Source organism: Sturnus vulgaris, chromosome 30 (assembly GCF_052056855.1).
Source record: "Sturnus vulgaris isolate bStuVul1 chromosome 30, bStuVul1.hap1, whole genome shotgun sequence".
NCBI classification, from domain to species: Eukaryota; Metazoa; Chordata; class Aves; order Passeriformes; family Sturnidae; genus Sturnus; species Sturnus vulgaris.
The window spans coordinates 780,413-796,589 of NC_142272.1; the positions used below are offsets into that span (position 1 = coordinate 780,413).

The following is a 16,177-nucleotide window of genomic DNA, read 5'->3' on the forward strand; positions in this document are numbered from 1 at the left end:
TATGGGGATGAGCTGGAGCTCAGCCCAGGACGGTGCCATGGAATTTCAGGCTGGAGCAGCCCCAAGGTGGCCCTGCTGGAGGCCCAGAAGCTGCTCCGGAGTGTCCTGGTGTCCCTGATGGGCAGCGACGTCCTGGGAGCCTCCCGGAGCCTCCAGGCCGAGGAGCCCGGCCCCGACTGCGGTCAGGGGACAGCGGGGACGGGGGGGATTTGGGGTCAGAGGGGGGGGAAATGGGGTTAATGGGGTCCATGGGGGGGGGGAAATGGGGTCAGTGGGGTCCATGGGGGGATTTGGGGTCAGTGGGGTCCATTGGGGGGGATTTGGGGTCAGTGGGGTCCATGGTGGGGTCAGTGGGGTTAATGAGGGGGGATTGGGGTCAGTGGGGGGACTGGGGGTGGATTTGGGGTCACTGGGGTCCATGGGGGGGATTGGGGTTAATGGGGGGGAAATGGGGTCAGCGGGGTCCATGGCGGGGATTTGGGGTCAGTGGGGTCCATGGGGGGAGACTGGGGTCAGTGGGGGATTTGGGGTCAGTGGGGGGACTGGGGGTGGATTTGGGGGATTGGGGTCAGTGAGGGGGGAGTCGGGGTCTGTGGGGGGGGGGGATTGGGGTCCTGGGATGTTCCCACGTGCCCTGTCCTGTGTCCCCTGCCCATCCTTGTCCATCCCAGTCCCCTGTCTGTCCCTGTCCCAGTATCCCCAGTATCCTCATTGCTCTCCCAGTATTCCCAGTGCCCTGTCCCCATTGCTGTCCCAGTGTCCCCATTGCTCTCCCAGTGTTCCCAGTGCCCTGTCCCAGTATCCCCAGTATCCTCATTGCTCTCCCAGTATTCCCAGTGCCCTGTCCCAGTATCCCCAGTATCCTCATTGCTCTCCCAGTATTCCCAGTGTCCCGTTGCTGTCCCCAGGGCTGGCACTGGTGCACAAGTGGCAGGTGCTGGGGGACGCCCTGGGCTGCTGCCAGCGCCTGGTGACTCTGCTGGGCCACTGCGAGGTTCTGTGCAGGGCCAGGGCCTTCTGCAGCGAGGGACTGACCCTGGCTGGACACCTGCAGGCTGCCCGATGGTCAGTGATGGCATTGGGGTCACTGGGAATGGGATTGGGGCCACTGGGAATGGGATTGGGGTCACTGGGAATGGGATTGGGGTCACTGGGATCACTGGGATCAGGATTGGGATCATTGGGATTGGAATCGAGGGACTGACCCTGGCTGGACACCTGCAGGCTGCCCGATGGTCAGTGATGGCACTGGGGTCACTGGGAATGGGATTGGGGTCACTGGGAATGGGATTGGGGTCACTGGGATCACTGGGAATGGGACTGGGATTAATGGGATCATCACTGGGATCAAGGGACTGACCCTGGCTGGACACCTGCAGCTGCCCGATGGTCAGTGATGGCACTGGGATCACTGAGAATGGGATTGGGGTCACTGGGATCACTGGGAATGGGATTGGGGTCACTGGGAATGGGATTGGGGTCACTGGGAATGGGATTGGGATCACTGGGGTCACTGGGAATGGGATTGGGGTCACTGGGATCATTGGGATTAGTATTGGGATCATTTGGGAATAGGAGGGTTAAAAACATGAAGAAATAATCCCTGTGGAAAGGAGGTTTGAGGTAAAAGTTGGGAGGCTCTGGGGAGGTTCTAGGAAGGCTCAGGAGCCTCTGGAATGAGGCCAGGCACTGGTGAGTGACCAGGATGGGGACTGGGATCATTTGGGATCAGATTTGGGATCAGGATCCTTTGGGAATGCTGGGTCAGGAGCTGAGTGACCATCCCAGGCAGGGTAGGAGCTCATTCCCACCTCCAGTGGGATCTGAGGGGTCTTTCCCCCCATTTTTTTCCCCCCTGGTTTCCCGGTTTTTTCCCGGTTTTTTCCCGGTTTTTTCCCTGTTTTTTCCCATTTTTTCCCATTTTTTCCCCGTTTTCCCACAGGTGCTCGTGGTTCCTGGTGCTGCAGGCCCAGCTGGAGCTGCAGCAGGGGGAGCTGGAGCTGAGCCAGTCCCACCTCCAGCACGCCCAGTTCCTGCTCCAGCCACCAACTGGTGAGCACTGGGAACGGGGGAAATCCTGGTTTGGGAGTCTGGGAACAGGGAAATCCCAGTTATCCCAGTCTGGGAACTGGGGGAAATCCCAGTTATCCCAGTCTGGGAACTGGGGGAAATCCTGGTTTGGGAGTCTGGGAACAGGGAAATCCCAGTTATCCCAGTCTGGGAACAGGGAAATCCCAGTTATCCCAGTCTGGCATCTGGGGGAAATCCCAGTTTTCCCAGTCTGGGAATGGGAGAAAGATCAGGCTCAGACAGGATCCAAGTTTTTGGACCCCTCTTTGGGCTGGAAAATCCCAAATTCTCCCCGAATTCCCATTGGAATCATTCCCAAATCCCCAAATCCCCAATTCCTCCCCAAATTCCCACTGGAATCATTCCCTGCAGAACTCCCAGATCCCAAATCCTCCCCGAATTCCCATTGGAATAATTAAAAATCCCAAATTCTCCCTGAATTCCCATTGGAACCGTTCCCAAACCCCCAATTCCTCCCCCCCTTCCCCTTTTTTGCAGAGCCCAAACCCCTGCGGGCCCCCCGTCCCCGGGCCGGGATCCGTCTCCTCAAGGCTCACCTGGACAGGAGGAGGAGAGCGCCGGCTCCCCGTGCGGGCCCCGGGGGGGAGGAAGAGGAGGAAGAGGAGGATGAGGAGGAGCCGTTCCTGCAGGGCCCCTCGCTGGCTGCCCTGGCTCCCTGCGCCCTCCCCGAGCCTCGGGACGCGCTCACGGCCTCGCCCCAGCTCCGGCCCGGCAGGAGGAAAATTCTGGAATTCCTGTCCCACCCCTCGAGCTGTTGCTGCCCCTTCTGCTGCGACCCCGCCCTGCTGGCCCTGGGGCTGCGCTGGCTGCTGGGCCACGCCCGGGCTCGCCTGGTGGCCGGGGAGGTGGCCCCGGGGCTGGCCCTGCTGCGGGCAGTGCTGGCCCGGTGTGGCAGCGCTGGCAGCAGCCTGGAACGGGAGGTGTGGGGAAAGGTCCGGGAGGTGGGAATTGGGGCTGGGGGCGTCATCAGGAACGGGGGAGCTGCTGGGAATGGGGACGGGGGTGTGCGGGACAATCCTGGGAATGGGGACAATCCTGGGACTGGGGACACCCCTGGGAATGGGGACAATCCTGGGAATGGGGACAGGGGTCTGCAGGACAATTCTGGGAATGGGGACAATCCTGGGAATGGGGACAGGGGTCTGCAGGACAATTCTGGGAATGGGGACACCCCTGGGAATGGGGACAGGGGTGTGCAGGACATCCCTGGGAATGGGGACACCATCAGGGACCCCTCTGGGACCAGGGACATCCTTGGGGACCTTCCTGGGGACAGGAATCCACCAGATCCCTGTGGGAATGGGGACAGGGACCCCCCTGGGGACAGGGACCCTCTCCCCCCAGGCCCCCTGGCCGAGCTGGTGGCCGCTGGCTACTCCACGCTGGCCCTGCAGAGCCTGCCCAGTCCATCCCAGTCCCGTCCCGTTTGGGATGAGGAGCTGGAGGGGGGTCTGGCCCTGCTGGGCTCCCAAAGTCCCCCCGTGGCCGGCCTGGGGGTGGCCATGGCCACTCTGCTGCTGGCCAAGGCCGTGGCCACCCTCAGCCACGTGGCCACCGCCCTGGGCCGCTCCATGGACGATGTCCTGGCCCAAGCCTGGACCCCCCGTCCCCCACCCACCCCGAAACCCCAAAAAACGCCCAAAGCTCCCCCCAAAACCGGCCCCCAAAAAGCCAAAGCTCCCAAAACCAAGGCGGCCAAGACCCCGAAAGTGAAGCCCCCCAAAGCCGGCGACGTTTTCACCCTGGGGGACTCAGAGCCCGAGGTGCCCCCCATTGTCCTGCGGCCGGGGGGGCCCTGCACCCCCCACCCCAAATCGGGGGCACCCCCAAAAGCGCTGCTGGGGCTCAGGACCCCCTTCACCATCTTCAGTGAGGAGCCCTCGCCCCCCGGGGGCAAATCCCGGCTCCACAGGGCCCCCAAAATCCCGGGAAGGGTCAAGTCCCGGATCAGGGTGAGTTTGGGGGGAGGGAAAAATTTGGGATGGAAACTTGGGGGGAAAGTTTGGGGTCAGAGAGTTTGGGGAGGGAAATTTGGGATGGGAAAGTTTGGAGAGGAAAATTTGGGATGGAAACTTGGGGGGAAAGTTTGGGGAGGAAAATTTCGGGATGGAAATTTGGGGAGGGCAAGTTTTGGGGGGAAAGTTTGGGGTCAGACAGTTTGGGGAGGGAAATTTGGGATGGGAAAGGCTGGAGGGGAAAGTTTGTGGAGGGAAGGTTTTGGGGGAAAAATTTGGGATGGAAACTTGGGGGGAAAGTTTGGGAAGGAAAATTTGGGATGGAAACTTGGGGGAAAAGTTTGGGAAGGAAAATTTGGGATGGAAATTTGGGGAGGGCAAGTTTTGGGGGGAAAGTTTGGGGTCAGACAGTTTGGGGAGGGAAATTTGGGATGGAAATTTGGAAGGGGAAAGGTTGGGGGAGAAAGTTTGGGAAGGAAAATTTTGGGATGGAAATTTGAGGGGCGAAGGTTGGAGGAAAGTTTGGGGAGGGAAATTTGGGATGGAAACTTGGGGGAGGGAAGGCTGGGGGGGAAAGTTTTGGAGGGGAAAATTTTGGGGAGGGAAAAGGATTTGGGGGGAAAAGGAAAAATTTGGAGGGGAGGAAAATTTTAGGGGGCAGAAAAAATTCGTGGGGGAAACTTGGAGAGGAATTTTTTGGGAGAGGAAGGAAAATTTTAGGGGGAAAATTTGGGGTGAGGGGTGGAAAAAACTTTGGGAGGGTGAGGAAAAAAATTTTTTTGGGGATGAAAATTTTGGGCTGAACCCCTTTTGTTCCCCTCCCTTTTTTCCAGGTGACTTTCAGTGACAGCGACACCGAGGAGCCCCAAATCCCCCCAGATCCCCCCAAAACCACCCAGAAAAATTCCTGTGCCCAGAAAGTTCAGCCCCAAAAATCCCCCGGGAATTCTCCAGGAATTGGGGCTCGGCCCCGGCGGGGGCGGCCCCGGAAGGAGCTGGAGACCCCCAAAAAAAGGGAAAAAATGGGGAGCAGCCACGTGGAAAATCTGGAAAAGAAGGAAAATGGAATCCCCCAAACAGCTCTGGAAAAGAGGGGGAGAAGGGGAAATCCCAAAATGGAAAACGTGGAAAAAAGGGGAAATCCCAAAATGGAAAACGTGGAAAAAAGGGGAAATCCCAAAATGGAAAACGTGGAAAAAAGGGGAAATCCCAAAATGGAAAACGTGGAAAAAAGGGGAAACCTCAAAATGGAAAACGTGGAAAAAAGGGGAAATCCCAAAATGGAAAATGTGGAAAAAAGAGGAAATCCCAAAATGGAAAACGTGGAAAAAAGGGGAAACCTCAAAATGGAAAACGTGGAAAAAAGGGGAAATCCCAAAATGGAAAATGTGGAAAAAAGAGGAAATCCCAAAATGGAAAACGTGGAAAAAAGGGGAAACCTCAAAATGGAAAACGTGGAAAAAAGGGGAAATCCCAAAATGGAAAACGTGGAAAAAAGGGGAAATCCCAAAATGGAAAATGTGGAAAAAAGGGGAAACCTCAAAATGGAAAACGTGGAAAAAAGGGGAAACCTCAAAATGGAAAATGTGGAAAAAAGGGGAAACCCCAAAATGGAAAACGTGGAAAAAAGGGGGATCCCCCAAATAAAAACTTCAGAAAAGAAGGAAAAGGGAAACTCCAAAAAAACTCTGGAAAAGAAGGAAAACAGAGGCCCCCGCCGGGCTGGGGGTCCCCGGGAAAAGAAGGAGAGGGGGACACCCCAAAGTGGAATTTTGGAGGAAAAGAAGAATTGGGAATTCTGTGGGATTGAGGAGAGGGACCCCCTGAGGGCTGTGCAGGAGGAAGAGGAGGAGGAGGAGGAAGAAATGAGCTTTGAGCTCCCCCCGCTGCCCCCAGGTGAGTTTTTTGGGGGGGAATTTTTCACCTGTCACCCCAAAATTGACTTTTTTCACCCCAAAACCGCCCCCCCCTCTGTGTCTTCTCCTTTTTGCAGGTGGGGCCAGGGAGGAAATTGCAGGAATTGGGGACCAGGGGGATCCCCCAAATCCAGAGGGGTCCCAAAACGCCCCCCAGCCCGGTGAGCAGCTGGGGGGTGGGAGGATTATTTTGGGATGATCCGGGGGGGGATTTGGAGCTGATTTTGGGGGGTTTGGGGACTGATTTGGGGTTGGATTTTGGGGGGATTTGGAGCTGATTTGGGTTGGGATTTGGGGTTGGATTTTGGGGGGATTTGGGCTGATTTGGGGTCGGATTTCGGGTTGGATTGTGGGGGGTTTGGGGCTGATTTGGGGTTGGATTTTGAGGGGATTTGGGGTTGGATTTTGGGGGGATTTGGGGCTGATTTGGGATTTTGGGGCCCGGCTGGGCACGTCCTGACTTCTCCAGGAGTTTTCCTTCCTTTTCCAGGAATTTTTCCCTCTTTTTCTCAGCGGTTTCCTCTCTTTGAGTTTTTCCTCTTCCCCAAAACTTTTCCTCTCCCCAAACTTTCCTTTCTTCCCCCCAAACTTTGTCCCTCCTGTCCCCACTGACCATTGTCCCCAATGTCCCCCCAGGTGTCCCCTCCCTGGACACTGTTCCCAATGTCCCCTGTGTCCCCTCTGTCCTCACTGACCGTTGTCCCTCTGTTCCCTCCCTGCTCACTGTCCCCAGGTGTCCCCTGACTGTCCCCTGTGTCCCCAGGTGTGCCCTCCCTGCTGGCTGTCCCCAGGTGTGCCCTCCCTGCTGGCTGTCCCCAGGTGTCCCCTGACTGTCCCCTGTGTGTGTCCCCAGGTGTCCCCTCCCTGCTCGCTGTCCCCTGTGTGTCCCCTGACTGTCCCCTGTGTGTCCCCAGGTGTCCCCTGTGTGTCCCCAGGTGTGCCCTGACTGTCCCCAGGTGTCCCCAGGTGTGCTCTGACTGTCCTGTGTGTGTCCCCAGGTGTGCCCTCCCTGCTGGCTGTCCCCAGGTGTCCCCAGGTGTCCCCTGACTGTCCTGTGTGTGTCCCCAGGTGTGCCCTCCCTGCTGGCTGTCCCCAGGTGTCCCCAGGTGTGCCCTGACTGTCCCCAGGTGTCCCCTGACTGTCCCCTGTGTCCCCAGGTGTGCCCTCCCTGCCGGCTGTCCGTTCCCTGCTGTGGGAGGCCCTGGCCTGGCTGGCTCATTTCCCCCCGGGCTCTGTCTATGCCCAGCTGTGCCAGCTGCTGGCGCTGGCCCTGGGGGACAGGGACCCGCTGGCCACCGCGGGGCTGCTGGCAGAGTCCCTGAGCGTCACCACGCGCCACCAGCTGCTGGCCATCGTCCACGCCAGGACACGGTGGGTCACCTTCAGGGTGTCCCCTTCCAGTGTCCCCTTCCAGTGTCCCCTGTCCCCATCCTGCATCCCAGTCCCTGCCCAGTGTCCCCTTCCAGTGTCCCCTTCCAGTGTCCCCTTCCAGTGTCCCCTTCCAGTGTCCCCTTCCAGTGTCCCCTTCCAGTGTCCCCTTCCAGTGTCCCCTTCCAGTGTCCCCTTCCAGTGTCCCCATCCTGCATCCCAGTCCCTGCCCAGTGTCCCCTTCCAGTGTCCCCGTCCCCATCCTGCATCCCCTGCCCAGTGTCCCTGTCCCCATCCCGTGTCCCCTTCCAGTGTCCCTGTCCCCATCCTGCATCCCAGTGTCCCCTTCCAGTGTCCCCATCCCGTGTCCCTGTCCCCATCCTGCATCCCCTGCCCAGTGTCCCTGTCCCCATCCCGTGTCCCCTTCCAGTGTCCCCATCCTGCATCCCAGTCCCTGCCCAGTGTCCCCATCCTGCATCCCAGTCCCTGCCCAGTGTTCCCATCCAGTGTCCCTGTCCCTGCCCAGTGTCCCCTGCCCTGACCCCTTCCAGTGTCCCTGTCCCTTCCCAGTGGTCCCATCCTTCAGCCCTGGGGGGTCCAATCCAGTGTCCCCAAATCCCCATTCCCAAATCCTGGTTCCCAAATCCTCGTCCCAGATCCCTGTTCCCAAGTCCCCAAATCCCTCTTCCCAAGTCCCCAGATCCTCATCCCCAAATCCTTGTTCCAAATGCCCCATTCCCAAATGCCCATCCCCAAATCCCCAAATCCTCGTTCCCAAATCCCCACCCCGCTCCCCTGGCCCCATCCAAAGGGATTTTGGGGTGACCCCACAGGAAGAAGAGGAGAGCAGCAGCCAGGGGGGACCCCAGAGGGGACCCCAGGGGGGACATCTCGGATCAGCTCCGGGGCCTCTCCCTGCGGGACCAGGACCAGGACCCTTCCCAGGACTCCCAGAATTCCCAGGATTCCCAACATTCCCAGGATTCCCAGGATTCCCAGGACTCCCAGTCCCACCTGGCCGAGCTGGAGGAGCTTTTCCAGTTCAGCTCCTCGGGGTTGGGGCCGGCAGAGTGGGAGAGATTCCGGGAGCAGCTCCAGAGGATTCCCCACGGTCAGTGCTGGGAATTGGGACTGGGAAATGCCAAATTCCCGGTGTGGGGACTGGGAAATGCCAAATTCCCGGTGTGGGGACTGGGAAATGCCAAATTCCCGGTGTGGGGACTGGGAAATGCCAAATTCCCGGTGTGGGGACTGGGAAATGCCAAATTCCTGGTGTGGGGACTGGGAAATGCCAAATTCCTGGGGAGAGAAATCCCAAATTCCTGGTTTGGTAAAAAAAACCCCAAATTCCCGGTTTGGGGATTTGGTGGAATGGGAACGGTTGGAGTTGGGTTTGGGATGGAATTTGGGATGTCCCCACAGGTGTCACCGTGTGCCACCCCCGGGCTCCTTGGGGACACTGAGGGCTCTGGGATGTCCCCACAGGTGTCACCGTGTGCCACCCCCGGGCTCCCTGGGGACACTGAGGGCTCTGGGATGTCCCCACAGGTGTCACCGTGTGCCACCCCCGGGCTCCCTGGGGACACTGAGGGCTCTGGGATGTCCCCACAGGTGTCACCGTGTGCCAGCTGTGCCTGGGCACTGCCACCCCCGGGCTCCCTGGGGACACTGAGGGGCTCTGGGATGTCCCCACAGGTGTCACCGTGTGCCAGCTGTGCCTGGGCACTGCCACCCCCGGGCTCCCTGGGGACACTCTGCTGCTCACCCGGCTGGAGCGCGGCTCCGAGCCCCTGAGCGTCCGCATCGCCACCGAGCACGGCCAGGTCAGCGCTGGGGGGCCTTCATCATCATCATCATCCTCATTATCATCATCATCCTCATCCTCATCATCATCCTCATCCTCATCATCCTCTTCATCATCATCATCATCCTCTTCATCCTCATTCCCTTCTTCTTCCTCATCTGCATCCTCATCCTGCTCTTCATGCTCGTCTTCATCCCTGTCCTCCTCTTTCTTTTCGTCCTCCTCAGCTTCATCCTCATCCTCTTCATCCCTGTCCTCGTCTTTCTCAATTCTCCTCCTCCTCCTCATCCCCATCTTCATCTTCATCCCTGTCCTCATCCTCCTTTTCAGCCTCATCCTTGTCTTCACTCTCCTCATCTTCGTCCATCCCCTGGGCTGGGGGGCACTGGCCATTCCAGGGATGGGATCCTGGCTCCATCATCATCTTCTTCCTCCTTTTCCTGGGGTGGGGGGTCACCCCAAATTTTAGGAATTGGGATCAGGGAAAAATCCAAGGGCCAGAATTCCTGATCCCTCCCCCTGTTCCCATTCCTGACCGGGGTTCTCTGGGAATTCGAGCAGATCCAGCGGGAGCAGCGGGGTGACCCCAAATTCCAGGGGTTGGGATCAGGGAAAAGGGGTCACCCCACATCCCAGGGCCCAGAATTCCTGATCCCAGTCCCTCCCCAGGCCCCCCTGAGTGGAATTCTGCGGGAATTCGAGCAGATCCAGCGGGAGCAGCGCGAGGCCAACGCCTGCACCGAGCGCCGCGAGTGGTGGGAGCGCAGATCCCACCTGGACCTGCGCATGCAGGTGGGACAGGGACCCCAAAATCCGGGAAAAAAAAAACCCAAAAACCTCCCTGGGATAAACCTGGGGGGATTTGTGAGGGATTTCCCTGATTTCCTGTGGGATTTTCCTTTTGGGGATTCCCTTTTGGGATTTCTTGGAGATTCCTTTTGGGGATTCCTTTTGGATTCCCTTTTGTGATTCCCTTTTTGGATTTCTTTCAGGGATTCCCTTTGGGGATTCCTCTTGGGAATCCTTTTGGGATTTCTTTTTGGGCTTCCCTTTGAGGATTCCTTTTGGGGATTCCTCTTTGGGATTTGCTTTTAGGATTTCTTTTGTGATTCCCTTCTGGGGATTCCTTTTGGAATTCCTTTCGAGGATTGCTTTTCAGGATTTCTTTTGTGATTCCGTTTTGGGGATTCCTTCTGGGATTTCTTTTAGGGATTCCTTTGGGGATTCCTTTCGAGATTTCCCGTGGCATTCAGGGAGTTTTTGGGGTCAGGATCCCATTCCCATCCCATGTCTCTCCCCAGAGGCTGATCCAGAGCCTGGACTCGGAGGTTTTGGGGTGCTGGAGGGGGCTGCTGCTGCCCCGGGATCCCGGGATCTCCCCCCTGGATGAGCAGGATCTGTCCCGGCTGCTGCAGGAGCTGCGGGAATGCGGCTGGGACGGCGCCGAGCCCGGCCTGCTGCAGGTGTGGGGTCGGGATTGGGGATTTGGGATTGGGATTTGGGGTCTGGGGATTGGGATTTCACATTTAGGGACGGCGCCGAGCCCGGCCTGCTGCAGGTGTGGGGTCGGGATTTGGGGATTGGGATTTGGGGTTTGGGGATTGGGATTTAGGGTTTCAGGTTTGGGGTTGGGGGTTTGGGATTTAGGTTTGGGGTAGTAACCCTTTGGTTTGGGGTTCTGATCCCAGAATTTCAGGGGGATGATCCCTGGATTTTTGGGGCATGATCTGTGGACTTCAAGGGGTTGATGCCAGGATTTTGTGTTCTGTCCCACATTTTGGGGCTCCAATCCCACATTTTGGGGTTCCTATCCCATAATTTGTGAATTCCCTGGGTTTATCCCTCCCCAGACCGTGCTGTCCACCGTGGCTGTGGCCGATGTGTGGCCGCTGGCCCAGGCTCTGTGTCCGGCCCGGCCCCTCCGGGCTCGGCTGCTCCTGGACGAGGCCCTGGAGCGGCGCCGGGAGGGGCCCGGGGGCAGCTCGGGGTCCCTGGTGCTGCTGCTGGACAAGGTGAGAGCCCCTGGCCTTCCTCCTCATCAGCATCATCCTCATCTTCTTCATCATCCTCATCTTCGTCCTCATTGTCCTCGTTTTCCTCCTCTCGTTTTCCTCACAACTTCCTCTCTTTCCTCCTCTTCCTTCCTCATTTTGTCTTCCTCATCTTCATCTTCCTCCTCCTTCTCTTCTTCCTTGCCTTCCTCATCTTCCTCCTCACACCTTCCTCATCCTCTTCCTTTTCCTCGTCCTCTTCTCCCTACTCTCACTTTCCTTTTCCTTCTTCTTCTTCCTTCTCTTCCTTTTTCTTCTTTCTCTTTTTCCTTCTTCTTCCTTTTCCTTCTTCTTCCTTTTCCTTCTTCCCCCTCTTACTCTTCCTCTCCCCTCACCTGTCCCTGTCCCCCCCCTCACCTGTCCCTGTCCCCCCCTCACCTGTCCCTGTCCTCCCCCTCACCTGTCCCTGTCCCCCCCTCACCTGTCCCTGTCCCCCCCTCACCTGTCCCTGTCCCCCCCCTCACCTGTCCCTGTCCCCCCTCACCTGTCCCTGTCCCCCCCCTCACCTGTCCCTGTCTCTGTCCCAGCACCTGCAGCGCCTCCCCTGGGAGAGCTCCGGGACCCTGCGGAACGTTCCGGTGACGCGGCTGCCGGGGCTGCGCTTCCTGCTCAGCTACGGGCTGGCACGGCAGGTACTGACACACCTGGGCACACCTGGGGACACCTGGGACAGGGACACACACCTGGGATTGGGGACACACACCTGGGATTGGGGGCACACACACCTGGGCACACCTGGGCACAGGGACACACACCTGGGATTGGGGGCACACACACCTGGGCACTCACACCTGCCAGGGCTGCGCTTCCTGCTCAGCTACGGGCTGGCACGGCAGGTACTGACACACCTGGGCACACCTGGGGACAGGGAAACACACCTGGGCACACCTGGGGACAGGGACACACACCTGGGATTGGGGGCACACACACCTGGGCACACCTGGGCACAGGGACACACACCTGGGATTGGGGGCACACACACCTGGGCACTCACACCTGCCAGGGCTGCGCTTCCTGCTCAGCTACGGGCTGGCACGGCAGGTACTGACACACCTGGGCACACCTGGGGGCACCTGGGGACAGGGACACACACCTGGGACAGGGACACACACCTGGGGACACCTGGGCACAGGGACACACACCTGGGACAGGGACACACACCTGGGGACACCTGGGGACAGGGACACACACCTGGACACACACAGCCGGGCATACCTGGGGACAGGGACACACACCTGGGACAGGGACACACACCTGGGCACACCTGGGGACAGGGACACACACCTGGGACAGGGACACACACCTGGGCACACCTGGGGACAGGGACACACACCTGGGACAGGGACACACACCTGGGGACACCTGGGGACAGGGACACACACCTGGGGACACCTGGGGACAGGGACACACACCTGGGCACACACAGCTGGGCATGCCTGGGGACAGGGACACACACTTATGCACACCTGGGATTGGGGACACACACCTGGGACTGGGATACACACCTGGAGACACCTGGAACAGGGACACGCACCTGGGATTGGAGACACACACCTGGACACACACTTGGGATTGGGGGCATGGACCTGGGATTGGGGGCATGGACCTGGGATTGGGGACACACACCTGGGTGCACACCTGTGCACACCTGGGCTCACCTGTGCACACCTGGGCTCACCTGTGCACACGTGGCACCCGTGGCTCCCGCAGCGCTCGGGCTCGGTGCTGAGGCGGGGGGTGAACCCCCAGAGCGCTTTCTACGTCCTGAACCCCCAGAGGGACCTGGGCGGCACCGAGGAGAGGTTCCGGGCCTGGTTCGAGAGGTGGGACCCCAAAAACATCCCCGGGACCCCAAAAACATCCCCGGGACCCCAAAAACCTCCCCGAGATCCCCAAAAAACCTCCCTGGGAACCCAAAAAACATCCCTGGGACCCCAAAAAACCTTCCTGGGAACCCCAAAAACTTCCCCGGGACCCCAAAAAACATCCCCGGAACCCAAAAAACATCCCTGGGACCCCCCAAAAAAAACCCCTGGGATCCAAAAACCTCCCTGAGATCCCCAAAAAACCTCCCTGGGACCCCAAAACCCCCCCGGGAACCCCAAAAACTTCCCTGGGACCCCTAAAAACATCCCTGGGATGCCAAAAAAAACCCTGGGACCCCAGAAACCTCCCTGGGACCCCAAAAACATCCTTGGGATCCCAAAACCTTCCCCGGGACCCCCCAAAAAAACTCCCTGCGACCCCAAAAATCTCCCTAAGAGCCCAAAAATCCTCTCCAAGACCCCAAAAATCCTCCCTGGAATCCTAAAAATCCCCTCCAGGACCCCAAAATCTCTCTGGGAACCCCAAATCCCGCCCCCTTTTTCCCGATTTTCATCCTCCCCATCCCAATTTTCCCATTTTTCCCGTTTTTTGCCCCATTCCCAGCGAGCCCGGCTGGCAGGGGGTGTCGGGGGCGGCCCCGACCCCGCAGCAGCTGCAGGAGGCGCTGGGGGAGCGAGACCTTTACATGTGAGAGACCCCAAAAGGGTCTGGGGTCGGGACGGGGGGATTTGGGGCTGGTTTGGGGTCGGGACTGGGGGAATTTGGGGTCGGGGTTTGGGGCTGGTTTGGGGTCAGGTTTGGGGTCGGGATTTGGGGGATTTGGGGTCAGGTTTGGGGTCGGGATTGGGGGATTTGGGGTCATTTTTGGGGCTGACTTGGGGTCATTTTTGGGGCTGACTTGGGGTCGGTTTGGGGTCATTTTGGGGGCTGTTTTGGGGTCATTTTTGGGGCTGATTTGGGGCTGTTTTGGGGTCGGTTTGGGGTCATTTTTGGGGCTGATTTGGGGTCGGTTTGGGGTCATTTTTGGGGCTGACTTGGGGTCACTTTTGGGGCTGTTTTGGGGTCGGTTTGGGGTCATTTTTGGGGCTGATTTGGGGTCATTTTTGGGGCTGATTTGGGGTCGGTTTGGGGTCATTTTTGGGGCTGTTTTGGGGTCATTTTTGGGGCTGATTTGGGGTTTTTTGGCTCAGCTATGCCGGGCACGGTGCCGGGGCTCGGCTCCTGGACGGCCACAGCCTGGCCCGGCTCCATTGCCGCGCTGTTTCTTTGCTCTTCGGCTGCTCCAGCGCCGCCCTCACCCCCCGGGGGGGTCTGGAGCCCACCGGGACCGTCCTCAAATTCGTCCTGGCCGGGTGGTGAGTGCGGGGTTTGGGGTTTGGGATTTGGGGGTTTGGGATTTGGGGGTTTGGGAGCCTCTGCGAGGCTCGGGGGGGGCTCTGGGTGCTCAGTTCTGGTTTGGTTTTGGGGATTTTGGGGGGCTCTGGGGCTTTGGGGGGCTCTGGGTCTTGAGTTTTGGGGTGGTTTTGGGGCTTTGGGGGGCTCTGGGTGCTGAGTTTTGGGGACTTTTGGGGGTTTCTGGGGCTTTGGGGGGCTCTGGGTCTTGAGTTTTGGGGTTGTTTTGGGGTCTCTCTGTATTTGGGGGTGTCTCTCTCTATCTCTGGGTTCTCACAGCCCCATTTTGGGGTCTCTCTGTATTTGGGGGGTCTCTGTGTATTTGGGGGGGTCTCTGTATTTGGGGGGTCTCTGTGTGTTCTCACAGCCCCATTTTGGGGTCTCTGTGTATTTGGGGGTCTCAGTGTGTTCTCACAGCCCCATTTTGGGGTCTCTGTGTATTTTGGGGTCTCTGTGTGTTCTCACAGCCCCGTTTTGGGGTCTCTGTGTATTTGGGGGGTCTCTGTGGGTTCTCACAGCCCCATTTTGGGGTCTCTGTGTATTTGGGGGGTCTCTGGGGGTTCTCACAGCCCCGTTTTGGGGTCTCTGTGTATTTGGGGGGTCTCTGTGTGTTCTCACAGCCCCATTTTGGGGTCTCTGTGTATTTGGGGGGTCTCTGTGTGTTCTCACAGCCCCATTTTGGGGTCTCTGTGTATTTGGGGGGTCTCTGGGGGTTCTCACAGCCCCGTTTTGGGGTGTCCCCCCCTGTTTTTCAGCCCTCTGGTGCTGGGGAACCTTTGGGATGTCACAGACCGGGATCTGGACCGCCTGGCTCAGGCTCTGCTGCAGGGGTGGCTGGGGGGGGGCCCTGGGACCCCCCTGCTGGCCCAGCTGGCCCAGGCCCGCCAGGCCCCCAGACTCAAATCCCTCATTGGGGCCGCCCCCGTGGCCTACGGGCTCCCAGTCAGCCTCTGCTGAGGGGGGGCTGGGATTTGGGGGAGCCTTTTGGGGTCCCCCCATTGTCCGGGGGTGAAGGTTTGGGGGTCCTTTTATCATCTTTGGGGTCCCCCCATTGCCCGGGGGCTGCCCTGGGGTGAAGGTTTGGGGTCCCCCCATTGCTTAAAGTGAAGATTTGGGGGTCCTTTTATCATCTTTGGGGTCTCCTTGTCACCTTTGGGGTCCCCCCATTGCCCAGAGTGAAGATTTGGGGTCCCTTTGTCACCTTTGGGGTCTCCCCATTGCCCGGGGGCTGCCCTGGGGTGAAGGTTTGGGGTCCCCTCATTGCTTGGAGTGAAGATTTGGGGTCTCTTTGTCATCTTTGGGGTCCCCCCATTGCCCGGGGGTGAAGATTTGGGGGTCCTTTTATCATCTTTGGGGTCTCCCCATTGCCCAGAGTGATGATTTGGGGTCCCTTTGTCAGTTTTGGGGTCCCCCCATTGCCTGGGATGGGAGTTTGGGGTCCCCTGTTGATTTTAGGGTCCCCCCCTCACTGCCCTGGGGTTTAGATTTGGGGGGACCCCTGTTATTTTTGGGGTCCCCCCGTTATTTATAGGGGAGATTTGGGGTCCCCCCATTACCTGTGGTGATGATTTTTGGGGTCCCCACCCCCGCGGGGATTTTTGGGGTGTCTGGGAGGGGGGGGAGGGTTGGAACTGCCTTAATTTTAACGACATTTTAAAACGAAATTTTAACCGATTTTGGTTTTATTTGCCCGTTTTGCAACAATAAAGCTGCTGCCTGTGCACTGACCCCTCCCGAGTCTCCGTGGGCCCCCCAAATTTATCCTGGGACCCC

At 58.8% G+C, this 16,177-nt stretch overlaps 1 protein-coding gene across 1 annotated transcript in view; it reads left to right on the forward strand.

Moving 5' to 3' along the window:
- ESPL1 (extra spindle pole bodies like 1, separase) overlaps positions 1–16,115 on the forward strand; it is a 22,278-nt gene extending 6,163 nt beyond the window's left edge. Inside the window, 17 exon segments of the mRNA XM_088180617.1 lie at positions 50–181; positions 900–1,065; positions 1,943–2,052; positions 2,569–4,043; positions 4,880–5,942; positions 6,040–6,123; positions 7,120–7,333; positions 8,164–8,441; positions 9,026–9,153; positions 9,804–9,926; positions 10,436–10,597; positions 10,985–11,146; positions 11,713–11,817; positions 12,896–13,008; positions 13,616–13,699; positions 14,203–14,367; positions 15,160–16,115. Coding sequence (XP_088036743.1) covers positions 50–181; positions 900–1,065; positions 1,943–2,052; positions 2,569–4,043; positions 4,880–5,942; positions 6,040–6,123; positions 7,120–7,333; positions 8,164–8,441; positions 9,026–9,153; positions 9,804–9,926; positions 10,436–10,597; positions 10,985–11,146; positions 11,713–11,817; positions 12,896–13,008; positions 13,616–13,699; positions 14,203–14,367; positions 15,160–15,361 — 4,766 coding nt within the window. The 3' untranslated portion in view covers positions 15,362–16,115.
- The last annotated feature ends 62 nt before the right edge of the window (positions 16,116–16,177 follow it).